At 46.5% G+C, this 27,581-nt stretch overlaps 2 protein-coding genes across 5 annotated transcripts; one reads left to right on the forward strand and one right to left on the reverse strand.

Moving 5' to 3' along the window:
* The first annotated feature begins 318 nt into the window (after positions 1–318).
* LOC114428263 (serine/threonine-protein kinase D3-like) lies at positions 319–22,021 on the forward strand. Of its 4 annotated transcripts, XM_028396538.1 has the most exons (20): positions 319–577; positions 1,372–1,456; positions 1,526–2,006; positions 11,095–11,233; positions 12,202–12,333; positions 14,159–14,316; positions 15,590–15,782; positions 16,148–16,225; positions 16,520–16,703; positions 16,788–16,911; positions 16,994–17,071; positions 17,828–18,104; positions 19,560–19,612; positions 19,687–19,759; positions 19,835–19,941; positions 20,018–20,179; positions 20,252–20,350; positions 20,433–20,700; positions 20,785–20,870; positions 20,950–21,123. In XM_028396538.1, exons 3-20 carry the CDS (start codon positions 1,698–1,700, stop codon positions 21,121–21,123), a joined length of 2,694 nt encoding a protein of 897 aa, XP_028252339.1. In that variant the 5' UTR covers positions 319–577; positions 1,372–1,456; positions 1,526–1,697. The 4 variants fall into 4 exon arrangements, with proteins under 4 accessions (XP_028252339.1, XP_028252338.1, XP_028252340.1 ...); XM_028396537.1 differs by having other exon boundaries at positions 1,372–2,006; XM_028396539.1 differs by lacking the exons at positions 319–577; positions 1,372–1,456 and having other exon boundaries at positions 1,698–2,006; positions 20,950–22,021.
* A 563-nt stretch (positions 22,022–22,584) lies between these two features.
* ndufaf7 (NADH:ubiquinone oxidoreductase complex assembly factor 7) lies at positions 22,585–27,095 on the reverse strand. Its single transcript, XM_028396541.1, has 10 exons — positions 26,723–27,095; positions 26,264–26,430; positions 25,977–26,057; positions 25,736–25,846; positions 25,277–25,490; positions 25,107–25,165; positions 24,795–24,908; positions 24,214–24,357; positions 23,542–23,715; positions 22,585–23,465 (listed from the first exon to the last, which is right to left on the reverse strand). Exons 1-10 carry the CDS (start codon positions 26,787–26,789, stop codon positions 23,241–23,243), a joined length of 1,356 nt encoding a protein of 451 aa, XP_028252342.1. The 5' UTR covers positions 26,790–27,095; the 3' UTR covers positions 22,585–23,240.
* Between the last annotated feature and the right edge of the window lie 486 nt (positions 27,096–27,581).

Genomic DNA, 27,581 nt, shown 5'->3' on the forward strand with positions numbered 1-27,581 from the left:
AAAACAGCTGATTTAAAGTGCTAGTGTGTCAGAGAAGTTGTGTAGTTCAGTTTTTTTTGTACACACACATGTTCGTGCTCGCACACTTTACTATAAACCTGTTGAAGCTGAGTTAGTTTGAAGGTTTTATTTACATCTGTCTGTTTTAGTGTTTTTAACTGTTTGTTGGTTTAACTCAAAGCAGCTGTGAGATCACATTAGGCTCATTCTCAGGCTCGTGTGAGTGATTAAGAAAAAAAAAGAGGCCCGTCAGATTTGATCGGAGTGAGACCTCCTCCGCTGTCCCTCCTCTCTGCGGAGAGTTTGTCTCTGCGTGTTTGCAGCTGCGTTATAATCAGATCCGCATGAAGCTGGAGCTGCTCGGTCGGTCCGCAGCTTCTCTGGAAGTTTGAGCAGAAAACAGACCGGAACATCGGACGGTGTGATCCGCCTGTTATCACCTGTTGCCCCCTTACCCGAGTCCCCCCGGGGGGGACCGAGTGCGGAGGACGGACCCAGTCTGCGGCGCTAGCTGTCGCTGGATGGAAGTTTAAACCCCGTTTCATCTGGGTGGAAGCGGAGGAACCTCTGGAGGAAGGTAACGATGCCTCCAACTTCTGTTTTCACCTGTAGAAAGCAGCTGATGGAGGCTCATGTCCAAACTTTAAACACTTTACTCATAAGAAGCATTTTTATTTTAATAAGGACGAAAGTTCAGCTCAGTTTTTTAACATCATGATGTTTCATGTGTTGCAGTATTTATTTCCTGTCTGTTCAAACAACAGCGGTCTGTTCATCCAAAAATCAATCATGCTAGTTTTGGTTTATTGATGCCGTCAGGCTCAGACATGTTCTAGCATTAGCTTATGTAATTTGCTGTTATTGGATTATTTGGTTATGCGTATCATTAAATATAACTCTGCACAGACAGACACGGCGGAAATTTGCTTAAAACATGTCAAATTCATACTTTTAATAAGTTTAATATCAGTTAGATCTGTCAAGATGCTACACTGTGCTAAGTTTGGCTAGCTAGCTTGTAAAAAAGTGTAAATAGCGATAGCTAATTTAAGCTAGCAGAAACTATAAGTGCAGTTTAAACAGAAATACTTTTAATTAAGTGTTTTCACACAAAACATACAATTATAATAATGTTAATATAATACTAAAATGCCAAAAAATTACATTTGTTTTCTAATACAAGGACAAATAATTAGTAAATAAGTTTAAAGCTACCTCCCAAGCTAGCTCTGTTTACCAAACAAATACTGTTATACAACAAATAATAAGTACTGTGCAGTAATTCTGTTATATTAATACCGCTTATCAAGTGGCTAGAAAGCTGAATTTCTGAGGTATATTCTTTGACGTGCTGGTTTTTGTTTTTAACAGATGCGCTGAGTGAAAACAGTGAAGACAAAGTTCAGACCTGCAGCGCTTCATGGGTGTTTTCTGTCTGCTGCTCATCCAGCAGGAGGTCTGAGAGTTCAAAGAGGAGTTCAGTGTGTGTTATAAAACTCACACACCTAACACACTCTTTTTTTAGTTCATGCCAGAGATGCTCAGGAGTGATCGGAATCTTTCCCGGCAGGATTTCAGTGTTGAAAAATGTGAACGGAGACAAACGAGGGGACAGACAACGCTCCGCTGACGTTTTGTGGATGTCGTTCACCTACGAGGCTTTTCTCCCGCCTGAACGACGTCACAGATAGCGTACAATGTCGGCTGAGAACAGCCCGCCGCCGCCACCGCCGCCGCCACTGGCCTCGCCGAGATCTTACCCTACCCTGCCTCAGCACACCGCCCCGCCTACCCCCTCACCATCACCCAGCCCACCCGCCACCGTCTGCAGCCGGCTGTCCAACGGCAGCCAAACGGCCCCCAGCCCCACCAACTCACGGGGATCGTTCCATGGGGTCTCCTTCCTTCTCCAGATTGGACTCACCAGGGAGACGGTCACTCTGGACCCCGGAGACCTCTCGCTGTCAGCCGTCAGGGAGCAGGTCTGCTCCATTGTGGATCAGAAGGTAAAAGAAGGATTCTGCTGTTTAAGAGTATAATGATGGAAAGTTTCCCTAAAGTCGTGAAAAAATTTTGCCCGCAGAGATTTGGAGATTATATCTATGAGTCACATTTCTCATTGTTCACTTTGCTTAATTTAATTTATGAAGCAGCTGGATTACAGCAAAAGCACAAATCCACTTTACCAAGCTTCAAGATAAGAGCTTCTGTTGAGCCGTTGGCGCTTCGGATCAGTCTCCTTTCTGTGAGGAGTTGCTGGCAGACATATTTGTAAGGTGTAAGGTGTATTTTCCTCACAAAGATTCCTGAAAAATTAGCTCAGAAACGGATCCAATCACCTGCCTTTTCCAAAGGGTGAGCACCACAAGGTTATGTGTGACCCACCATCTGGCACATTAGGGCGAAAATATACCGAAACTGACTTTAGCCCACAATTTGGGTTATTACTTTTCCCGTGCTGTCCCCTTGAGGTAAAACGACATCACACACACACAAAGGTTTTGCTGCTGAACAAACAGCAGAAGCAGCAGTTTAGGTGAACATGGAGGAGGAAGATGTTGCTAATATGTGGTTTCGCTTGTTTCCCCAAATGTCTGTTTAGCTGAATGAGGGATGGTAACCAGCCGGTAATGTTCAGAGTGTTCAAAGCTTCAGTTGAAGTTGAAGAATTGGTCTGACAGACAGTATCGTTTGACCTGTGTTGATTCTGCATGAGTAGACATTTTCTGCTTCTCCACATTCACCACGCCCACTCTCTGAAATTCTGACCAATCACACAAAAGTTCTCGAAGAAGAAAGTTCTGCCCAGACGGTGTGTCGAGAACAAGCTGCGAGACCTCTCAAACCATGATATTGATATGAAGTAATGTCGCCCAGCCCTATGGCACAGCAGAAGTTGTATTACATATTAGATTTTTTTATTTGTAATTTTATTAGTAAGGGGGTATTTACTCTGACAGGATATCACTGAGGAACCTCTGAACAGGCATGAAGTAGAAGTTTTTGTTCTTTGTAAATGAATGGTTTTTGGGGGGGGAAGTCTTTTGATCAATTACCACAAAGTTGTTTTTACTAAACATCTTGAATTCACCAAGTCATTACACAAAAGTTGAAACCATTACCACATTTAATCCCTTGTAGTCATTGATCGGTTATTCAGACTCACACTGATGAATCATTACAGCTCATGTGTAATATTCAGTGTCTGGTGGCAGAGCTTCACATGTAGCTCAGGCATCCGCTCTGACCTTATCTCTCACCATCTACTGGTTTTCTGGTTCAACAGCTTGCGCTGAATGCACCACCTGTGTTTTCAGCACAGGGTGCATTCGACACACAGTTTGCAGCAGACTGAACGGGCTCACCTGCTTTGCAGGCCTGAGAGAGAGGAGATGAAAACCCAGCGCTTCCCTCACATGCCCTCACTCGCCCTCCAATCCTGAGCTGATGAGTGGATTGATTATTGGAGCGGTCGCCCAGTCGTTGTGGCCTCTGGCCTCAGCAGAGGAAAAGTCTTTTCACAGAGGATGTCACTTCCTGGTTGGTGTTGCTGTGTCAGCTCTCTGCACTTCCTGTCTCACAGCTGTGTGTGTGTGTGAGGAGCAGCAGGGTGGTCAGTTTGTTTCTCAGTGTCTTCTGACTGTAGGATGAAGGTGAAAGTGAAAACCCTGCCGTCTGCACATTCTGTAGACCTTTATATTCTTGTTTCATTATCACAGCCTGAAACACTCTGCAGCACCTGCAGACCTGCATGAATTTACATCACCTGGAGGTTAAGAACTGTTTAGATGAAGTGATTTTAAAACTGAACATCCGATCAAAAATTGGAATTGTGCGTCACTTAGGCTCCGTTCACACTGGAGAAAGTTAATCCAGCTAGAGTAGGATTGTATCTGGATAGTCTTTAAGCTGGATACATTTACCCCGTTCACACTGGGGAAAAAAATCTGGCTAAAGCTGGATTTGGGCCTATCCAGATGTGTGAACACCTCGAATCCGGCAGTATCCAGTTTGATTTCAATCCGGCTAGATCCACCTCTCGTGGGTGGATCTAGCCGGATTGGCTCAAATGTGGCTCAGGTGTGAACGCAAATGTGGCTAGCAAATCCGGCTAGCGACATGCTACTTCCGGTTAGTGACATGCTACTTCCGGTTAGCGGTGTGCTACTTCCGGTCCACGGGGCGCGACATGGGACAAAAAACCACACTTAATTCGCACTCAATCCAGTTTAATCCGGCTTGTTTGCGGTCCTCTAAACCGCTAGGTGGCGCCTCGTAATATACAGAGTCCGTTCAGGCTGCGGTAGGACCGCATGTGCGCATGCATCATGCGTTTTCACTGGCCCCTTGGACCGGAAGTCGCACGTCGTAGCCAGATTCGCTAGCTGCATTTGCGTTCAGACCTGAGCCACATTTGAGCCAATCCGGCTTGAAATCAAGCTGGATATAGCCGGATTCGCGGTGTTCACACTCAGAAAAAAACTATCAGGATATATCCAGATACGGCCCGAATCCTGCTCTAGCCGGATTGATTTCCCCAGTGTGAACGGGGCCTAAGGCTGAGATAGATGCTGTGAATACTGTGTCTGGGTTCAGCTTTCCTTCTAGCTGCTCCAACAGAATGTTTTGAGTTGCTGCCGTCACCTTTGTTGACATGGTGACTGAGGAATTTCTGAATACATTTTCTCAGAAGTCAGAAACAGGTGTTATTGATGTAAACACTATGTGTAAATCACAGCTACCTGCTTGTTTTCCTGGCTGATTTGGAAAAAAATGTCAGCATGCCGGCGGGAGTCTTTAGTGAGAAAGTGTCCAAGCGTTTGGCCTACAACATGACATCATCACAGGAATTTTCTTTTTCCCCCTTTTGTGTCCACATTGTGGAGCTGAGAGCTCCGCTGTAGGTGTCCGATTTACTGCGGTTCTGTCATATTTGTGTGTGTGTGGTGGGAGGGAAGGAGGGCTGTCTTTAGGGAAGTGCTCCTCCTGACACACAGATTCCCACTCTGGATTGTGTAATGATGAAAGTCTTTGCTCAATATTTTCACTCAGCACTGACTCGTAGCTTAGCTGGTGGTGTTGTCATAGTGGTGTTGGTTGGTTGAGTGTGTGTGTGGTTTAGCAGCAACCATTCATTCTTTGAACATTGAAATCCGGCTGATGGCATAAATAAGATCACAATTCATTGGTCCATGAGCATCTCTCACTGTAGCCATGGCGATGATGATGAGGGACCGGCGTCCTTCACTCTGCTGGTTTCCCTGGTTACCAAGGCCAGGTGGTGGTTCAGGTAGAACAGCGAATGCTAGTAGTGCGGAGACAGAGAGCGTTAGTGTTATTGTGTGGAGGCCCAGCCTGCCTACAGAGGTTTGAACACCTTGTGATGACTTTCTTATTTTTATGATTTCGTTTTACACATAAGACTAGAGGTACCCTCACTGAAGGCCTGGTTTGTGGTCAGGATGAGGGTTTAAGTCAGGCCGTGTGGTGTCTATGGTTAGGGTACCTTCAGGAAATGAATGTAAGTCAGAAGTGACCCAGGTGTTTTCCCCACTAATGTCTTTACACAGAGGAAGAGTGACGGCTGAAAGTGTACGCACACACACACAGATATGAACATGCATTCTTTGGCTCCACATTGTGAAACTCTGATGGATGTAACGACAATCTACTGTTGATGTGGTGGAATTTGTACCACAAAAACGGAGACAAAATCCTAATCTTCACCTGAAGCTAACCAAGAAGGTTTTGTACCTGAAGCTGATACAAAACATCCAGATTAAGCAGTTGAACTTATGTTCAACAGCTTCTCGTGAGAATTGAACTTGGGCCTCCTGGATTCAAGTCCAGCTGATCCTCCACCGTCCTTCCTTCCTCCAGATGTGGGCTTTGTGGCTCTTTGTACGACTGTATGCAGCTGTGAAGGTGTACTGCCCCTTAATGGGACAAAGGTTGAGATAAGCTTCAAGTTTCGTAGGAAACAGGAAGTGAGCAGAGTCTTGTCTGATGTTTTGGGGACTCATTCATCCACTCCAACAGTGTCTGCAGATTGCAAAAACTGCGTCTTTAATCACTCAATCAAACCGAACTACACTAAACTGTTAGACATCTGACGTACCGTGTGTTTTGTCTTAAAACACACAGTCGTCTTAAGCCAATTTTCCAGTTTGGTGGCAGAAAAGCAAAACAATCAAATCCTAACTTTATTTTATTTATTGTGTTATTTTAAAATGGGAATACTGGATCCACTGAGGATGTATTAAACTGTATAAAGTGAAAAAAGACAGCTAAGCTAACCCACAATGAACAAAGTGGGTAATACCTGCAGGTGGTGGTTGCTGTTTGGCAGTGATTTAATGTTAAGTGATGAGGTTTAATCCTCTCATTTGCCTCCTTTTTATGTAAGACGTTCACAGCCATTAGCGTCGTCTCTCTTCATAAAATCCCAGCTTAACTTTTCAAACTCCATTTGTCATCTTGTTAGTCGAGGAAATCCTCCAAAAAAAGAACCAAGTTCCAGTGAAACTCTGATCCTGAAAGTCACACACAGCTGCCATTGGAAAATAAGTGGTGTTAAAACAACAATCCCTTTCTGTTGTGTTACTGTGTGAAGTTGTGTAACCTGCGCTGCTATCCCCCAAAATGTAAGTCTAAGATTTAAGAAGATAAAAAAACAAGACTTTCTGTAGAGATGCTGTCATAATATTTGGTTCATCTGGACGTTATCTAATTATATTTCTTGTGTGAGTCGTGGTTGTAGTGAGAGGGCATTTTGGGAAAGCTTGTGTATATTATACATAACTGCACTGCTGGGCTTTTTCCATGAAGCCTATTTTTATTCAGTGTTGGGCTATTTAAAGTGAATGAATCTGCTATTTTGAATTATTTTCTGCACCATTAATCCCCCGTGTGTTATATTAGGCTGTTCCTGTAAACTTTCAGCTGAGATGAAGTCATGGAAGTCATTTTAATTATAGACATGTTACTAATAACCTAAACATGAGTTTGTAATATACAGCACTGATCACATTTTATAGTTTGGATGGTTGCTACTGACTTTAGGAGTCGATGACCCCGTTCACACTGGGGAAATCAATCCGGCTAGAGCGGGATTCGGGCCGTATCTGGATACTTCAGCAGAACTGAAGAAGCCACTTGGGGGAATGGCGAAACGTCGTAAAAAAAATCCTTGAGTCCAGTATTGCCAATGACTATGACCTGGATAAATGAGAGCATCCACAGATAGATATCCGGATAGTTTTTTTTCTGAGGCTGAACAACGCGAATCCGGATATATCTGGATAGATTTCAATCTAGCCGAATTGGCTCACATCTGGCTCAGGTCTGAACGCATATGCGGCTAGCGAATCCTGCTAGCGATGTGATACTTCTGGTTCACACTCTGTATATTACGAGGCGCCACCTAGAGGTTTGGAGGATAACAAACAAGACGGATTAAGCTGGATTAAGCATGGACACATGTGTGTGAGATTTGAAAATAGGTATGAACGTATCCACCTTAGCTAGTTTTACCTTCTCATCAGCTGTAGAAAGCTGCAGATCATCAATACTTGATGAATGTTTTTCGTGTGACTGCTGGTCACCTGTGAGTCAATCGAGTTTATTTTTAGAGGATTTTATTTGAGACATACACAGAATAATGTGGGTTGGTGGAAATATTACAAAGCTTGGATTCTTTTTTTTTTTTAGATTTAATAACTTTGGACCTTTGGAGAGTTAAAAGTCCGACACAGCAGGTTAGTAAAGTAACTGCTAAACAGCGTGTAAATATGTAGACCGATCTGTGAATGTGTTCTCAGTTCACTGCAGGAGTTTAACCACACAATTACCTGCCTGCAGCTTATCCTTCTTTAGCAGGAAGTTTTCATAAGTAACAGGCCTCTGGGTGCTGCTGGTGTAATTTGAATGGGGGTCATTTTTGCTCCTAAGCTGAGCTCTGTATGTCAAGCAGCAGTGAAAGCTCCTGCTTGCTCATGTAAAACCTCTGATTCTGATTGGCAGCTCGCTGATGCATGGCGTGCATGGCTTGCGTGTCACATTTACAGTGCGTCCCGTTAAAGGTTAGCCGTGCCCTTCTTCACCTGCTCCTGATGTACCTGTCGTTCTGATAAGAGGCAGGAAGTGGATTTGTTTCCGTCATCTGATCAGAAAAAAAGGAAATTGGTTTTGGGTGTAATGTTTACTTTGCTCCGTCCAACGGGTCAAATCTAACCAGGATATCTGGCATTCAAATGGGCAGGTGAGGTGACATCATGTAGAAGGGCCACCTGATCGGAATACCTCTGCCTGCAGTTCACTTGTTTCTTCTTCTTTCTGTCTTATGTTAGGAAGGAACAGACATAAAGTCAGTGTTTGTGTGTCAGTGGCTGGCTGTTCTTCCTGTGGTGTGGGATCTCAGAGGTCACAATGAGCGGGGCAGAGCGGCACTTCCTACATGTCTCACCAAAACAACAACTAAAAATATTTTAACTTAAACATGTTTGTCTGTATTTACCCGTCGCAGTGTTTTGGTTTGTGTACATTTGAGCACTTACACATGGTGCTGTGGTGCGTTAATGGGATTAAATACACTTTAAATAGATGTCTGTAAAAGCAGCTGCTGCAGATAGAATTCATCACTATAGCTGACTAATTTATGGAGATGGAAATCAGCCTTGCTTCCCCTGCTGTTACCACCTTCTGTGAACCACCACCCTCTGTGTAAAATGTATTTTATTTATTGTCAAAAATCAGGTGTGCTGTGTTGTTTTTGTTGTGTTGGCTCTGATTTCAGTGGATGAATGAAACTCCCACATACGCGCGCGCTCTTGACGGCCTTGACCCTCTCAGCGCTGCTTCCTGTTGTTTCCTGAGCAAGGTGACAGAGACGACCGGATGCACAGAGAACAGACTAGCAGCTGTTTGCCTTCGTATTTCCATTCAGCGCCGTTCCCTCCAGGCTAATTGCACGCGTGCGGCGAGCAGGTTTAAGAGTTTTATTGGAGCTGAAAGGCTCTTAGCGGCCGTTTTATCTGTTTGTACTCTTCATGCTGCTGCCGGTCCAGATGTTGTTGGACGTCTGGAAGTTGACCTGGTTATTATTCCTTTATAATTCCTATTAATTGAGTTATTAAATGCACCTAATGGCAGGTTCATGTGTGTGTCTTTGTGTGCTGGTTGTTGAGTGTTCTAGCCCTGTTTTTAGGACCCGGATTATTTGGTTCCATGAACACTTTGTTCTTCTGATAATAGTAGGCGTGCCCCACTGAGTAAGAAATTATGGATACACCCCAACTTCAGAGGGGGAGACCTCCAGCTCCTGCCTGGGTGTCAAAGGTCGCAGCCAGCCGTGGAGGTTTTGGCCTCCGACGACCAAAACAAAGTCCAAAAATCTGTTTTCATTTTGGTGAGAGTGGTGGAGAGTGAAAGGAGATACAGAGGGTTAAGCCTGGTTAATGGAGGATTAACCATAAAGAGGGGATCAGTGTGTATTAAACACACTCTTTTCCATTAACAGTACTCTTAGTGTGTTTCTCTGCTCACCTCAGAAAATGCGTCAGCTGACGACCGGCGTTAACGTGATTGGACAGAGCCCAAATGTGTCGTCATGGCAGCTGAAGTGAAGTGTTTTCACTTTTGGTTCAGACCTCACCCAGAACACATGGAGACAGAACACACTGCTTCCTGCTCAGTCCAGGTTCCAAAGCTGCTGCAGGATGAACAAACACACAGTTAACCCTTTATATTCTGTGTATTTGTTACTGTTACATGCGCTTATGTTTATTTATGATACACAAGACATCAATAATCAGTGATGAGACCATAAAACTCATCACAAAGACTACGAAGACTGAGCAAAAAGATGTGCAAAATAAACAAGGAGAAAGCAAACAAATGAAACAACTGCAACCAGGCATTTAAGACGTCCACAAAGTGTCTATAATGCATCAGTTAGAAGATCTTCTGTTGTCTGTCCTCTTTGATCAGACCGTCCTGTTCCTGTCACTCACTCTCTGTTTGTTTGAGCGGTGGTGTGTAGCCACATGGCTAATGACTGCAGGGTGTCAGTGACAGGAGCTCAGCCATAATTCATGATAGACTTTCTGTGTGTGTGTGTGTGTGTGTGTGTGTGGTACATTGAACGTGATCCTGTCGGTTGGTTTCCTGCTGTCAGTGCACGCTGCAGGATCCACGCTGCATGCTACCTGCACACTGCTAACATCCTGCTAACACGGGGCAGGAAGCCGCTCCACCTGCCCGTCTGCAAACTGCAGAAGCTGCTGCTGAATCCCGGATTCACCACACACACACACACACACACACACACACACACACACACACACACACCAGCGTGCACCAATCACCACATTATAAATGCACATACTTCATTTCAGCAGAGTGTGTGGTGGAGATACATTATGCAGACATTTAATATTTGCACACTGTTAAAAGGCAGAAAAGCCACAACAGACAGAGAGGAAAGACATGAGCTCCTAAAAAGCACGCTGACCCAGACATGGACCTGTTAACACACGACATCTAAATCTGAGAAAACGCTTTCAACCAGAAAGCACCGTGGAAATGGATTCATACGTATTTCAGCAGTGTTTTGGCTGCTTGTAGTTTCCCGGTGTGGTTTTTCTCAGAATTAGCTTCATCGTGCGTTCCTCATATGTAAAGGTTAGGTAATCTTTAACTTCAAGAACAGAGGATGGGGTCATGAATATAACTTAGAACTTATATAACTTCCCTCTTATTAGAAAAGATGTTAATGTGACAACAATCTGCACAGGCAGGACGTGAAGAACATTTTACACCAGGTCAAAGGTCAGCAGGTAAAATGTGTGGGCTCCACCTTAAATTGATAAAAAAAAATTCATAAAGAGGACATTCAGAATATTTTTACATCAGATAGTTAGATGTTGCATGTTAAATCATCAGATTTATTGATTAGATATTGACAGTTCTCAGTCAAAGCGTCACTACCAAAGGGTTCATCTGTTGCAGTGAGCAGGAGAGGAGGAGGCCTGGGTGTCCCTGCTCCCTGTGTGTGCTCGTGTTGAACCTCAGTGTCTCCTTCTTTTCCCACTTCAGTTCCCTGAATGTGGATTTTTTGGAATGTACGACAAGATCCTGCTCTTCCGTCACGACCTGAGCTCGGACAACATCCTGCAGCGCCTGACCTCAGCGGAGGACATCCACGAGGGCGACCTGGTGGAGGTGGTGCTCTCTGGTAAGAAATTACTTTTCTAATCAATTATTGATCAGAAAGCCCTTCAGCCTGTGGTGTAAGTGCTCCAGCTCCTGGCTATGAGTCTAGCTTTAATTCAACATCATCTCATTTGTTGGGTCCTCCCTGCCCTCCTCCAGTGCTCTGGTTACTCTCTCCCCTCCAGGGTTCGCTTCCTCCAGCGTGGCGGCGGCGGCGCCCGGGGTCACCCCGCTCGCTCTAACCATAATAATGTGTGAGGGATTGTCATTTCCTGAGTTGTGTCAACAGGTTAGAGCTGTAAAAACTCCAACCGACGCCTTAACAGCCGAACACCCAGACGTGCAGCAGCAGCAGCTTTAAATTACACACCAGGATGAAAACAACGTTAACAGCCTCCAACCGCACCAGGCACAAACCCACGACCACTTCCTCCTCCTCCTCTTCCTCCTCCTCTTCCTCCTCCTCCTCCTCCTGTACAGCTCACTGCAGAGACGAGCCGGCTCTTTTCAGTGTTACTGTTCAGCCTGCTTCTGCTACAAACAGTGGATGACAAATCTGTTTCTAATGACTCCAGACCTACCTCAAAACCTACCTCAGTTTTTATTGAATGCTTCATTTACAATAAATGTTTTTGGTGCGACACAACCACATAGAGCAGGGTCTCAGATGAAAGTAGAACATGGCCACCAGGCCCTCAATGTCTAACTGAGGTGAGGAGGAGGAGGAGGAAGAGGAGTGGAGAGTAGAAGAACAGTGACTTTAAAGAGCAGGGTCTCGAGGTTATTTGGACAGAATAGAAAGGAAATTATAGCCAGGATTATTTTTGTATCATCAGATGTTCACAATTCCAGTGTCCACAGGCTGACAGGATTTCCTAAAGATCCTGATGTTACCACTACAGAAGACCGAGAGCTTCCAGTCCAGCTGCATGATGGGATATGTCCTACATTGTTTCATGCTGTCTGTCTCTGTGTCTCACCCAACTCCAGCCCTGGCCACAGAGGAGGACTTCCAGATCCGACCTCACACGCTGTACGTTCACTCCTACAAGGCCCCGGCCTTCTGCGACGACTGCGGGGAGATGCTGTGGGGGCTGGTCAGGCAGGGCCTCAAATGTGAAGGTGAGCATGGGGTCAGACTCACTGCCAGGTCAAATGGGAATATTCATATTGATATAAGAAGGTCATTATATAGGTGTTTAAACTCTGGAAGCATCTAAGATCACATCACAGATGTGGGATTATTGTGAATTTTATCTCTGAAACTGGAACGTTCCAGCACATCTGCACTTTGATGTTATATTAAATTCATAAAGAGGAAACCTCGCTTCAATCAGCAGACACCAGGATGTAAACATGTTTATTTCTGTGTTAACATGGAGGTCTGGGGATTGACTCACATTCAGAGCAAGCCTCCGGAGGACACAGGGGGAACTGCAGGTTTTTAAACGTCCACATTCAGCCCTGGAGATTGTTGCTTGGCCATAACTCAAGAATTCATACGCTAATTAATGTATAATAGGAATCCACCCTGTTCACTTCCTCTGTTTGGATCAGGACTGAGACCAGGAGAGCCTCCTGTTCCGCCCGTTGGTCCATCTCAGGCTCACTGGTGTCGCTGTAGTTGAGGTGATTGTTGTCGCGTGATGGAACAAAGCTAAGCTCTGACTGCAGAAACGTCATGCAGCTGAGAGCTGGTGTGTGTTTACAATAACATCCCCTCATCAGTCCATTCAGAGTTTGTGTTTCCTTTATAATAATTCCATTATTGTTCTGCTGCCACATCCTGCAGTCTTCACCTCAGAAAACCTGAGCTTCACCGGCTCATCACCTGCTGAAAGTCACACACACACGGATTTATCCTCCAGGACTGGATTGTCAGGATATCTGGGCATTAAAAGCAGCTTCCTGTTAATTAAACTTCACGACAGGAAGTGATGTGTGCAGCCAGGGTTTCTGCGGTGATGTAAGACAGATCAAACTTTAATGAGTGCACCAGAGAAGAATAGCAGGCAAACAGAACCGATCTTAAAAACATGACCGCCGTGACTCTTGTTGTTTTATTCGACACCACGGCGTGTTCGAGGATTCTTGCTCAGGTTTCAGCCTTTAGCTTTGATTTCTGCCACATCCAGGCTGACCGAATCGTCACCTCCGATCGAGGACCCGGGCTCACATCCAGGTTTTCACACACTGGTTCTCAGGCCTGACTGTGACTGTACAGCAGGATGTCTTCATTGACTCTCTGACTTCCTGCAACTATTTTTCAGACAGCTTCTTCTTTAATGTTGTGATCTCAGAGTGAATGGTAACTGTAGCGATGCCAAGAAGAGAGAGAACGGAGACGCCTGATGTTCAGAGCGGCTGTCGGCGCAGCAGAAATATGGCTTCCGCTTCTGTCACCTGTTTGGAAGATGAAACGGTTAAAACAACTTTCTGCTGATTGTCAGGCATGACGAGAAAAACAACCGTCATTTTGTAAATCACTGTTAAAGCGGCTCATTTAGTAAACAGCCTCAGTCACCACATCCTGAGCTGTTTATAATTCTTGTTCCTGCATTTTGAAGCAGCTGCATGAAAACAGATGGTTTGTCTGTGATCAGAGTCTTTAGCCTTAATCAACCTTCACTTGATGGTCATGCACCAGACAAGAGGCTAATCACCATTTTATTAAGAGTTGCTGTGCAGCTGTGCTCTCCAACGGTTCATGAGCCCACTCGGAGCCAGGCTTAAAGCTCAGTGCTGCAGTGAATCAGACCTAATGATCGAGTTTTGATATTTTCTTGATATTATGTGCACTTGTTGGACATTTCTCTGCCTGTCTCCCAATTGACCCTCATCACAGTGTCACAACTGAACACCATAGGAGTACGACTGTGAAAACTGTGTTTTTATTGTTCTTGGAGCAGCTTGTAAAACATCTTAATCTCTAATCTCTAATTTGCAGGATGTGGACTGAACTACCACAAACGATGTGCGTTTAAGATACCCAACAACTGCAGCGGGGTCAGGAAGAGACGGCTGTCCAACGTCTCCCTGCCGGGCGCCGTTCTGTCCGTCGCTCGTCCACCGTCCACAGAGTTTGCCCCGATTCCGCAGGAGGAGGTGGGTTTACTCATGTCTCCTTAGATTAACACATGCTGTGAATGAAAACACACAGTGTCCACGTTATCAGACCTACAGCACATTGTGCAACCAATGAGCCAGTAACACACACACACACACACTCTCTCTCTCTCTCTCTCTCTCTCTCTCTCTCTCTCTCTCTCTGATGGCTGGAGGCAAACCACTTGATTTTCCATCCCGTTTAAAGCAGCAGAGAGACAGATTCAGACCAACACATTCTTTATCAATCGCACACACACACACACACACATCACAGCACAAAGAGGAACGTCTGCCATGGGACAAATGATCAGTTTCATGTTTAGATTCTGCACATTCAGTACACCTGAGATCATTCCCATGATGCTGTGCTCAGAAAATGTGTCCCAACTCTAATACGAATATATTTATTTAGAATTTTGGAGAATATTTGGCACGGCCTCATCTTAAATATGGCAGACCTGAGCTCCATGATGTGTTTATTGATTAGTTTAACTGTGGAAAACATGAAAGGAAAGAGCAGCACTGTGAGCACAGGACCGTCCCTGCGGCTCTGAAGGTAACGTCTTCTTCTTCCCGTCTGGTATTCCAGATAATTTGAGCTTTGATCCGACGTGCACAGGTTTACAGCAACCTGACGGAGGCAGTGATGTGAGAAGGTGGATTATCAGACCGTATGTGTACTAATTCAGGCCCATTGTGTCACATGCTTCCTGCTCCTGCCTCTGTAAGCTGCACAAGGACGCTCATTGTTCCTGTGGATAGAAACCACTTCATCTGTCGCTCTGCTTTCACCATGAGGGAACAAATCTCTAAATCTGATGTCTCACATGAGCTGAAGCTCCTGAACTGGGATTGTTCCCTTTTGTTTCCCAAACACAGCAAGATCAATCAATAAGAACTGAAACGTATGATTAGAAAAGTCTTTTTATTCAGTTTATTAGAAATATGAGCAGAGGGCGAATTTATGTCCATGTGTAACAATGAAGAAATAAAATCCACATGTGTTCTCTCACAGCTTCTGTTTTGTTCTGTCGTAGAAAATAGAAACAATAAAGGAAAATGTGAATGAGTAGGTGTGTCCGGACATTTAACCGGTCTGTATTGTTTGGGGGATTTAATGTAGGAAAGAACCTTTGTCGGGTTTCCTGTGAGGCAGATCTGAGGACGCCTCTGATTACAGGCGGCCTCAGAGTGCACCTGCTGGTCTGCAGCGCACCGACCACGCTTTAAATTTAAAAACTTCCATTTGTTTTTTCTCCTCTTCCACCAGCAGCGCCCCCTCCTGGGTGCCGGTAAGCGTAACTCCCTGCTGAGCGGCCGTCCCATCTGGATGGAGAAGATGGTGATGGGTCGGGTGAAAGTCCCTCACACCTTCTCTGTCCACACCTACACCCGTCCCACCATCTGCCAGTACTGCAAACGCCTGCTGAAGGGCCTCTTCCGCCAGGGGCTGCAGTGCAAAGGTGACGACGCACACGCGTAGAGAAAGTGGGAAAAAATGTTGTATAAATAAAAAGTATTTATCTATTTATAACCAATTCCGCCTGCAGGATCAATAAAGCATGTCTCTGTATCTGTCCATCCAGCCTCTAAAGATACCCAGTTTGCAAACGCTCACTTTAAAGAAGCCGTTACCTGAGAAGCTTTACAGTCTGAGAGCGGCTCAACCCTCAGAAACCAAAGCAGTTTCAGGGCAGTTTTCACATCACGTGTTCATCCAGTGTGACTCATTGTTCACTTCAGTATAAAGACCTGCTCTGGTATTGACGGCTCAATCATGGCGGCATGTAGAGAAACATGGATGAATGTTTTCTTTTCTTTTCTTCAGATTGTAAATTTAACTGCCATAAGAGATGTGCAGCCAAAGTCCCTCGAGACTGTCTGGGCGAGGTGGACTTTAACGGAGGTGAGTGTTTCGCCATAGCTGCTTCTGAAGGAAACGTCCAGACGTTCAAACATCAGACACCATCACTTTTTGTTTTCATTCATTTCCTCGGTTTGAAAGCACATTGACTTTTACCACATTGTGTCTCACGATCCATCAGTTAATCAGCGAAGTCTACGTCCAAGTTAAAACCTGTAATATTCTAACGATAATATTTTAGTAAATGAAACTAAAACTGGATTTATTTTCCTGTAAAGCTGTGATTTCCAGACTTAATCGGCCTATTAGTTAAACTTTCGTGATTTCTCTCTGCAGAGCCGGCCAGTCCGAGTTTGGACTCGGAGGCGACGATGGAGGTGGACAACTGCGACATCAACAGCGACGGAGGTCAGAGCATGGACGAGCAGGACGAGCTGACGACCCCCGAGGACAAACTCTTCTTCATCGAGGGCCACTGCACGGACGGCGAGAGGGACGATGAGACGGTCAGAGCCATCAGGTGAGGGAACCTTTAGCACGTGTCGAATTATTTTTCTTTATATACAAAAGTAAACTTTGTAATACTGTTTTTGTTTTGTTGCAGCCCGTCGACCAGCAGCAACATCCCTCTGATGCGCGTGGTTCAGTCCATCAAACACACCAAGAGGAAAAGCTCCACAGTGGTGAAGGAGGGCTGGATGGTGCACTACACTAACTGGGACAACCTGGTGAGATGCCTGCACCCTAAGAAACCCTCACCAGAGCGAGGGCATCCCGCCTGACGGCCTGTTTGTTTCTTTTCCTCTGCAGAGGAAGAGACATTACTGGCGGCTGGACAGCAAGAGTCTGACTCTGTTTCAGAATGAAAGTGGAGCCAAGTATTACAAGGTAGGAGACCCAGCCGGGCCAGATCTGGTTTCAGCCACTCGGGCCAAACAAAGCAGCCACGTGAAGCGAAGGAGAGAGTCGGCTCACACAGTAACTTCACTGTCTGTGATCACCAGAGTGTTCACTGTGCCTATCACAGTCAAATGTTTAGTGATTAGTTTAATTGGACTTGTTGACGATCAGGTAATAAAACAAAGTTTGAAATATGTGAACACCAGGTTCAGCTCAGCTGCAGCTGCAGCTCCATCACTTCCCTCTCTTGCACTCCACCTCCTTTCATCTCCTATCCTGCCGCCGACCTGCTGACCTTCAGCACAAAGCGCCGTACAAACCCTCCTTTGAAGGGAAACTCACAGCGGAGTGCGGCTCAGTCAGGGGGAGGCATGCGGCGGTGGCTTCCCCGCTGCCTCGTCTCTGGCTCGTCGCCATGCTGCCGAGTGCCCGAAGCCTCTGAGGCACGTCCTGCCTTTTAATCAGAGGATGAAAAGATGCTGATGGGAGGGCGTGGCTGAGAGGAGGAGGAGGAGGAGGAGGGCTGAACTCGGCAGAGCACAAAACGTTAAAATGACTCTGAGGGGCACCACTGAGAAAATCCTTCTTCATATGTTTAATCTGGCACGGTTAGGGGGAAGGAAGGGAAGTTTCAAAGACTGGAATCCAGAGAGTGTCTCAGTTTAGCGGAAAGACGACAAGATGGAGGACTGAAACTTCACTTCAGCCACACAGAAACTTAAACTGTCGGCTTTCTTACTGTAGGAGATCCCGCTGTCTGAGATCCTGCAGGTGAAGCCCGTGCAGGACCTCGGCAGCCTGCCGCAAGGCAGCAACCCGCACTGCTTCGAGATCGTCACTGCCAGCATGGTGTACTATGTCGGAGAGGACAGCGGCGGCCTCTACCACAACCCCGTCTTGGCAGCGTCCGGCGTGGGGCGGGACGTGGGCCAGAGCTGGGAGAAGGCCATCAGACAGGCAATGATGCCCGTCACACCCAAGGCCAGTGTCGGCACTGGACCGGGCCAGGGGAGGGACCACAGTGAGTAAAACAGAGCCAAACCTTGGTCTCACACTCTGAGGGGTGGTACAGACCAGGCCTGGTGCTGATTGATTATAAATCTGTGTGAAATAAAAGGCAGATGTCGTGTAAGGAGGTCCTGCCCACTGAGTCCAACCCACAGCCTCCGCTGTTTCACCCCGACACAGTAATGTCCCTGAAATCAGATTATACTCCGTTATGTTTTAATGGACGTGTCTGTGAAGAGCTTCCAAATATTGTTTCAGAAGGTTACACAACACACACACACAACACACAGCGCTGACATTTTAACGTGATTGAAAGGATTTCAGAGGATTTTCCGCTTCCTCTCCGGTTAAAGTGTCTCTTTGTGTGACAATATGAGCTTCATCTCAAAATGACCGAACACCTAAACGCACCACATGCCATTAAAAACAGCCCATTAACCACCGCCGTTATGAAACCGGTGCAGTCAGCCGTGTGTTCCACCTGTTGAGTAATTAATGCAGTAAAATCATCACACATGAATAAATCATGACGCAACGTTGGTTTTTTAATTATCTCAGATTGAGATTAAAAAAAATAAGACACCGATGCTGCCTTCACAGTCTGATGTGATTCACTCTTAATGCTAAGCTAACAAGTTAATCAAAGCTTTTAATCAATTCAAACGTCTTTGTAAACAGCTACAGTGTCTGGAAGAAGTCTAAGCTGCCACGTTGCCTCTTTGTTCTGCCACTGACATTTTTTCACATTAAAAGCCTCTGGAGTGCTTTTAATTTGACAATTAACAAATAAAGGTAAACAAACATCGAGTGAGGTCACTGAACCAAACAGGAAGTGGATGAAGTGCCACACACTGCGGTTCCTCCAGAATCTACAGGATGATCTCCAGATGATCTTCCAGTTTTGTCAAAGAATATCAAAGTGAAGTGTTGGTAAACTCAGCCACTAGTGGCCGCTCTTGGAACTGCAGTTTCAGCTCCTCCACGTCAGCTTCTCTAAACTGTTTATAAAATGGGAAACACTAAGACTCAGACTTCCCACAGCTCCCGTCTCTCTGAGTGATGATCTAACCGGTGACCTAAATATCAACGGGCTGCCTGCTCCACATTGGACTGCAGGCATTGATCACAGAGGGGTGACCCGCTCCAATCCCAGCCAGGAATCTGAAATCCATATCAGCTCATCAGTTTTCTGGACACAGAACGCGCCCTGGGCTCTTCGGTGTCAGGCTGAATTAACGCAGCGTGCGCTCCCAGCCACAGGAAGCAGAGGCTTTTATTCTGGTGAAATCTGGAAAATGGCTCGCAGAGAACATCCTGCGTGCTCTTCCATCACGTGTTGAGCAAACAAACATGTCTGTTTGATCTCAGCTGGAGGCCTCCCGTCACCTAACAAACAGGGAAACGCAGGAAATGAGATTTTAATGATTGAAAGGTTAGAAAAACAACACTTTGCTTTGTGTCTCCTCAGAGGAACTCTCCATCAGCATATCAGTGTCCAACTCCCAGATCCAGGAGAACGTGGTAAGTCATGAGTGATCCGATAAATGTGCCATGAACCAAACCTCCGTATTGAACAGGCTACGTCTTCCCTTCAGGATATCAGCTCAGTGTACCAGATCTTCGCTGACGAGGTCCTCGGCTCGGGACAGTTTGGGATCGTCTACGGAGGTGAGACGCGTCTTCATTCAAAGATGGATGAAATGTTAGTGACGAGCTGAAACTTCATCTCCTCGTCTTCCTCAGGCAAACACAGAAAAACGGGCAGAGACGTGGCCATCAAAATCATCGACAAAATGAGGTTCCCCACCAAACAGGAGAGCCAGCTGAGGAACGAGGTGGCCATCCTCCAGGTAGGACATGATGTTCACCAGTTTAACCTCACATAAGAAGGAAAAGGTCTCCAGCATGTGGATTCGTTTCCCACAGAACCTCCACCACCCGGGCATCGTCAACCTGGAGTGCATGTTTGAGACGCCCGAGCAGGTGTTCGTCGTCATGGAGAAGCTTCACGGCGACATGCTGGAGATGATTTTATCCAGCGAGAAGAGCCGACTCCCCGAACGCCTCACCAAGTTCCTGGTTACACAGGTCAGTGGCGCTATGATGAGCTCCTCAGCTGAGCTGACGGAGGATCTCTGATGTTTCTGTCTGGTGTCACAGATCCTCGTTGCTCTCAGACATCTTCACTTCAAGAACATCGTCCACTGTGACCTGAAGCCTGAGAACGTCCTGCTGGCCTCCGCGGAGCCTTTTCCTCAGGTGAGAGCGGCTCGGATTCAAACTGTAATCACCTTGTCATCTTCCTGTGTGATCGACCCAAACCTTCGTCCTGCTCAACCAGGTCAAGCTCTGTGACTTTGGCTTTGCTCGTATCATCGGGGAGAAGTCGTTCCGCCGCTCCGTGGTCGGCACGCCGGCCTACCTGGCGCCCGAGGTGCTCCGAAGCAAAGGCTACAACCGCTCTCTGGACATGTGGTCGGTTGGCGTCATCGTCTACGTCAGCCTGAGCGGGACGTTTCCCTTCAACGAGGACGAGGACATCAACGACCAGATCCAGAACGCAGCCTTCATGTATCCACCAAACCCCTGGAAGGAGATCTCAGAAGAGGGTAAGGGACCAGACGGGCTCTGGCGTCATTCATCCATTCATCCATTGTGTGTATTTAACAAGGTGTTTTTTTTTTTGCTGACAGCCAAGGACCTGATCACCAACCTGCTGCAGGTGAAGATGAGGAAGCGCTACAGCGTGGACAAGTCTCTGAGTCACCCCTGGCTGCAGGTAGCGGGCTGATCTAAGAGCTGCTCTCTGCTGTTTGAAGCTTCCTGCATTCTTTGTGTTTAACCCATTGTTCTCACAGGACTACAACACTTGGCTGGACCTGCGGGAGTTCGAGACGCGGCGCGGCGAGCGTTACATCACCCACGAGAGCGACGACGCCCGCTGGGAGGAGTACGCCGACGAGAGAGGCCTGCACTACCCCAAACACTTCATCATGTCGCCCAACCTGGACGACATGGAGGAGGACCCGTAAGGTGGCCGCGCAGGGTCCCCGCACGTTCCCCACGAGGGGGGACGCAGGTCCAGGGGAAGCCATCGCCACGGTGATGCAGGAGGATAATACACGTCTGTGAAGAGTGAGGACTCGCCGGTCAGGCTGCTACAATCAGGTCCAGAGAATTTACACACATTTTACCTTCAACTGTTTTTTCCAGTTTTATTATTTTAATTCTCTTAAACACGTCTGTGGAGCTGTGGAACGGCTCACCTGGACTGACCCAGACCTTCTCAGCTTTCATTAGATCCTGGTCACATTTTTAGATCTATCCAACAACTGTGCAACAACAACAACAACAACACGTCCTGATCTGAGTTTCTGTTCCTTGTCGTCTTTGCACATTTGAATTTAACTGTTAGTTTATCTGTAACAGCTGGACCCCGTGAGTTTGTTCTGATCGACCAAATCCAAAAAAGTTTTATCATGAAGGCCATTTCTTTTTACCAGCAGGGGTTAAAATAGATACGGATCAATTTTCTGATTAAGTCCGTGGTTAACTGGAGTAGCTGAACGGAGCCACCAGCTGACCTGATGTAACATTTAGCATCTTAGCTTTGTAGCATGCTAATAATACCTTGTGAAAATGTGAAATTAGCGTGTTACAGTGGTAACAGTTAGCATTTCAGGGTAACATGCTAACTTCCCTGTGTTAGCATTGTTGCTACTCAGGTTCATTTCTGAGCATTTAACAGAAAAAAACAAAACAAAAGCCGAGCTGATACTGGAGCTGCTGCTGTCTCTGAACTCTAACGTGTCGTCAATCCTGATCTGACTCCAACCTGAGAATTTACTTCACATTTTATATTTTTACAGCAAACATTTGTCGTCATGTTGATGATTCTGATGAGAAACTATTAAAAGTTTATTGTGAGAATTTATGGATTGATGCTTTAACTCCAGAAAACGTGGTGGTGCTGATGTTCTGCTGCGTAGCTGTGTTGGGTTTAGGGCTGCAACAAACTAGTATTTTTGATACTCGGATACTTGCCCATTTTTTTGCGATTACTCGAGTACTCGCGTAAATGTCAAAGTTTTTCCATAGCTACGGCTGCATCTAGCAGCATCTAGCAGCAGGTGGATGCCTGCTTTGGGCCGCTGCAGTGTCATGCTTCAGCCCGCGACCGGCTCCATGCCCGGCGCCAAAACCCTGTGTCTGTGTGTGTAAATGGCTCACCGCGTCTTGAACCCGGGACCCGGGAAAACGCTGATCATCGCCACAAGAGAATCATCCCGATGACGTCACTAAACGAGTCATCGAGTACTAAATTAGTTGTTGATGCATTTTGCCCTGGAATATTACTCGAGTACTCGAGCCCTAGTCTGGTTTAATGTGCGATATTTACATCCATCCCCTCTCCAGATGCTCCGTCCTTCAGGGTTTGTTCAGACTTATAAATTAGGTCGGAGCGATATGAACACAGTGATGATAATCAAGCCTTGAACTCTCATTCAGATATTTTTAATACAACAAATTATTCTGTGGCGATCAATTCTAATAATCTTTCAGATTTCAGACTTTAAATTTCTTTCTATAACACAAAAAAAGCGGAGGCCTCCTGAATCAGAGGGAAAGCTGATGACAATCTGCATTAGGATGTTTGGAAACGATTATTTCATTACCAGTCCTGAACACGATCGGCCCGCTCCGCCGGCTCCTCTGCAGGACGGCTGCTTGTTCTGGCAGCGCCGACCCCCCTCACATGTGTAACACGATCCTTTAATTGCTACCGGAGGAGCGGCGGGCTCGCTGTGAATGGCCGCCGCACAACTGTGAGCTCAGCTAACTGCTTCAAGATGTGCACAGAGGAAAGGGGGGGGGGCGAGCGGCGGAGAACCAGGAAGAGGAAAAAGGATCCTCCTGCCGCGGGATGACCTCTGACCTGCAGCGGTGTCACAGTTTACTCCACAGGCTCCGGATCAGGTGTCGGTACGCTCTGGATTGTGAACCACATCATTACACTACAATACAAGGACACGGGTTGTTTTTCCTTTGCTGCTTTCTGTTATAAAGAGAAATAAATATCCCGTCCCTGTCTCCTCAGCTGATGACACTCTTGAGATCTCCTGAGATTCTCCGGTCTGTCCTTCCTCGTTCAGGAGAAGCGGAGCTCGGTGAATCCGCCCACGGGCAGCTGAGCCGGGCTCCTCTTCGTCTCCAGCTTCAGCCCCTCTGATCTCTTGGGTTTGGCGAGGCGGCTGAGGTGCAGCAGGCTGAAGAAGTGGAAGCGCTCTCCCATCTTGGCCGGGTTCATCAGCACGTCGTAGCTGCTGATGAGCTGCTTCCTGGTGGACGGGTCGCTGCAGCTCCTCAGAAGAACCTGCAGGATATGGATCTCTGTTAAAAGCCTCGCTCCTGCTGTTTGCCTCAGACTGTCAGTGTTGTGACCGACTGACCTGCATCCGGGTGTCGATGCCCATGTTCCTCAGGAACATCCTCTGAGTGACGGGGCCCAGACAGGCCACGCCTCCTCCGGCCGTCCGCCGCAGGTAGCTGAAGTCCACGTCAGCAGTGAGGTCGGCTGAGCCGGGGGAGGAGAGGACGTCGTGGAGCTGGTGACCTCTGAACCCCTGAAAACAGAAGAGACCTGCTCTGACTTCATGCATGTGTCTTTATTCCTTTTATTAGGACAAAAAAAATTGGTAAAACTGTAAAAGAAAATGTTGGAAGTGTCATTGAGGAGGACAAAGAAGAAGAAGAGGAGGAGGAGGAGGAGGAAGAGCCAGTCGACCCCGGTTTCCCGTCCGCCTGCAGCTTCCTACATGTGTTTCCTTCCACTGAAGACTGAACAAAATGTCCGCAGCGTAAAAAGTCTGATTCCAAACTGACTGCAGGTGATGAAGAGTGGTAAAACAACCGAAGGTCAATTCAGGCATGAGTGACAGAAAAAAACAAAAAACTTCTGCACCCCTCAGCACAAACAGGAAGCCATGTCTGTTCTATCCGTATCTACAGCATGTGGAGCGCCTGCTGTTCCTCTGCTTGTAGCCATGATTGTGCTGTTTCCATAGAGCAGCAGGTGTGTGTGTGTGTGTGTGTGTGTGTGTGTGCGTGCGTGCGTGTCGTACTCTGAACGTGTCCGTCTTCGTTCCATCGTGGCCGTAGTCTGCGATCAGCGCTGCGCCGCCGTCCTCTGAGATCCGCCGCGCGAGCTGCTGGATGATGACCCCGCCCTCTGCACATACCTCCACATGATCCCGCCTTTCATCTGCCTGACACACACACAGAGTTAATAATACATGCCTTCACTTAGATCTGAGCCGTCAGTGTGTTGTATTGGTTTCATATTTTTTAAAAGAAACACATGAGGGTTAAAGACTGCTGCATTTTTTCTTTTCGGTGGAACTGAACTCCGCTCAGACGTTTGTTTTACAGCCTCCATCTGGCTTTTACTGCCCAAATTTAAACCATCTATACATCAGACACTTTGATCATCCTGCCAGTGGCCTGACATCATCATCATCCTCACCTCAGCCTGTTCTGATGAAGAACTTTCTGTGATACAAACTGTAAAAGCAGATGAAGGCTCGTCTGTGTCTTTAAAGTTCGGTCTGGTTTCAGGAAGCAGAGTGGCTTTAACATGCGACGTGTAAACGATGAAGAACCGAAGTCTTCATCACAGACGCTGTCAGCAGCAGCAGCAGCTCACCTGCACCAGTGTGGACGAGGCCAGCGTCGGAGACGGCGCCACCACAAACCTCAGCTTATCCGGCATCTCAGGGTCGATGTCCACCATCACCTCCCTCCAGCCGCTCTCTGTCCTCTAAACACAGACAGACAGACAGTCAGGAGCTGGCAGGAAAACAGCTGAGAGGACACCAGAGAGCTTTTATTTCCCATTGGCGCCATCTGCTGGTGGTGTTAACAGTCAATAACGAGTAGCATAGCAGAGGACACAAACTCATGAAGGGACTAAAGAGAGGAACGTCTATTTACATCTTAGACACAGTTCAGACCTCACCTGGAATTTGTGGATCGGCAGAGCGTCGAAGAACTCGTGAGCGACAAAGATGCTGAATCCTGAAGGAGACACAAATAATAATAATAATAATAAAACAAGGTTTCTCCAGCAGATTTTAGTGGTTGTTGAGTTGTCTGATGTCACAAACCCCGCCTCCCGTCGCCGCGTACCTTTGGGCACGTCTTCTAAGCAGCGGTACCAGGACACCGGCAGCCCGGCTGCAGTCTCCCCGCGGCGGTACACCGGCTCGTCCTCACTGTCTGCCGGCTGACTTTGGCTTCCCGTCAGGCTCTGGGCCTGCAGCAGACTCAGAGCGGGACTCACCTCCACCAGGTGCAGCGACACAGAGGCCTTGCCCAGCGCCGGCCGCAACTGACTGAACACCTGGTGAGGAGCCGAGTGAAGGGACAGGAAGTCAGGGTCCAGGTTTCCTCCAGTTTACTCAAAGATGCTCATGTATTTGAGTCATTGTTCTCTTTGCTGGCTCAATTATTTATGTTTATGTTTCTGCTCTTCTTAGCTAAGATGAATCATGAATCTTTAAGCGACTGACGTAGTTGTGGTGGATGAATGTGATGCACCCTCTAACAAACACACAACATGTGATAATGACAGACTTCTGTTCATACTCTGAGGACGTCAGCAGCCAGCGATCCTTTTCCAGGTCCGAGCTCCACCAGCTGCAGCTGTTTGGGTCGACCGGCTCCCATCCACTCACTGATGATCCACACACCGACCAGCTGCAGGAAGCATCACACACACACACAGACACACACCAAGCAGGAAGTACTGTAGGTGTGTTTTTGCGCAGCCTGTTGACACGAGGCAGGTTAGTCGTCGTGTAAAATGGATCGCGTGTTTCAGGCTCACCTCTCCAAATATCTGACTGATTTCAGGCGATGTGATGAAATCTCCGTCAGGTCCGAGCATGTTGTTCCTCACATAATAACCCTGGAGGAGAGCACGAGTTCCCCGGTGATCACAACGTATCAACAACATCATTTTAATCTAAACACGTGTAACTGTAAAATCCATATGTTGATTATTGGTTGTTTTCATCTGGTTGTTTCTGCCGTTGCTAGGCGGTTGCTATGTGAAGGTAAGGAAAGATGGTGCAGTGGTTGCTATGGGGATACAAGCTTAATTCCATCGTTTACCGTCACGGGGTTGGTCAGCACCTCCCTCATGTACTCGGCCACCGGAATGGGACCCGTGGCTTTGATTTTGGAGGTGAGGTGTCTCAGCATGGATCTGGGTCTGGGCCCAGATCCTCCCTCTGGTGTGGAGCTGCAGAGGAGTCTGGACGGAGCTGCTCGCCACTGAACTGTCACACAGCAGAACAAAAAGCAGACTTTAAAGACACTGAGAGTTTAACTGACGTGTTTATCATTTAGAAACAAGGATGTGATACAAAAAAAAGAAATAATGAAGTGATATGAATCCATAAAAACAAGGAAAACATGCTGATATTCAGTTTAACACCAGGATAAAGTGGCGTATTAAATATATTCAGGCATGTTTCTGTCATACTTTGACAGTTTGAGCCTCTGTGAGGTGAATGTTTACTCAGTATTCTGCATTAACTCGTGTTTAAATGTGCATCTCTCTGCTCTCACCTGACGGACCGACAGGAGGAACTCTGCTGAGCAGCTGCTGAGCTTTAACACCGAGAACAGTCCTCATCCTGATCCGATTCAAACTAAACCAACACGGGTTTATTCGTGATTTAACCTGAACTCCAACCACATGGGCAGACTCCGCTCTGACAGCACAGCAGCTAGCCGGTTAGCATTAGCATTAGCTACGTTCGCTACGCGCACACAAAGACAGAAAACCCGCAGTCAGAGTCCAGAATCCGGCTCTGAGTTTGAAACTAGAACATGTCGACGTGTTTATTTTCTGCCTGAGTTTCATTTAAAGTAGATAAAAGCTGCATCGTCCTTGTGGTGAAGAGAAGCGCTGACGAAGCTTCTAGCTGACAGATACAACTTCCGGCTGCTCTTTCACAATAAAACAACAATTCGGTTCAGCCGCTGAATCACTTTTAATGATACTGTTACTATAAAACACGACCAGACGATTGAAAAAAAAATAAAGAATGAACAGAAAATACAAAACATACAACCAGAGAACAAACCGGAGTAGTAAAAACATTTTAATTTTGCACAATAATGATGTCAAACTACAAAAAACACACTACATATAAAAGTAAAATAAAAATAAAACGACGATGAACAGTGTTTGATGCGTTATGTCTTTATATTTACAAAATTGTATTTGTTTTTATAAGTGTCCTTTAACGTCAAAGACTTTATTGTGAAAGAAAACTTCTGTACTTCCGGAACACGGCCCTTCGAAGGGACAACAAACTTTCTGATTGGCCGAACGACAGTTACGTCACCTAAACAAAATGATATTTTGGTAGGGATAAATATATTGATGATATTTATGAAGAAGCTGTTTGTCAAATGTATT

Source organism: Parambassis ranga, chromosome 24, assembly GCF_900634625.1.
Source record: "Parambassis ranga chromosome 24, fParRan2.1, whole genome shotgun sequence".
NCBI classification, from domain to species: domain Eukaryota; kingdom Metazoa; phylum Chordata; class Actinopteri; family Ambassidae; genus Parambassis; species Parambassis ranga.

What these genes read in the sequence shown, in the direction of transcription:
- LOC114428263 (XM_028396537.1), top strand. Translation starts at nt 1,698, where the DNA reads ATGTCGGCTGAGAACAGCCCGCCGCCGCCACCGCCGCCGCCACTGGCC. An exon ending in GGTGGAGGTGGTGCTCTCTG is followed by an intron (nt 11,234 to 12,201) that starts GTAAGAAATTAC and finishes ACCCAACTCCAG; the next exon opens with CCCTGGCCACAGAGGAGGAC. An exon ending in ACACTAACTGGGACAACCTG is followed by an intron (nt 16,912 to 16,993) that starts GTGAGATGCCTG and finishes TTTCCTCTGCAG; the next exon opens with AGGAAGAGACATTACTGGCG.
- ndufaf7 (XM_028396541.1), bottom strand. Translation starts at nt 26,789, where the DNA reads ATGAGGACTGTTCTCGGTGTTAAAGCTCAGCAGCTGCTCAGCAGAGTT. An exon ending in TCCTCCTGTCGGTCCGTCAG is followed by an intron (nt 26,431 to 26,722) that starts GTGAGAGCAGAG and finishes GCTGTGTGACAG; the next exon opens with TTCAGTGGCGAGCAGCTCCG. An exon ending in TGGCTGCTGACGTCCTCAGA is followed by an intron (nt 25,491 to 25,735) that starts GTATGAACAGAA and finishes GCTCCTCACCAG; the next exon opens with GTGTTCAGTCAGTTGCGGCC.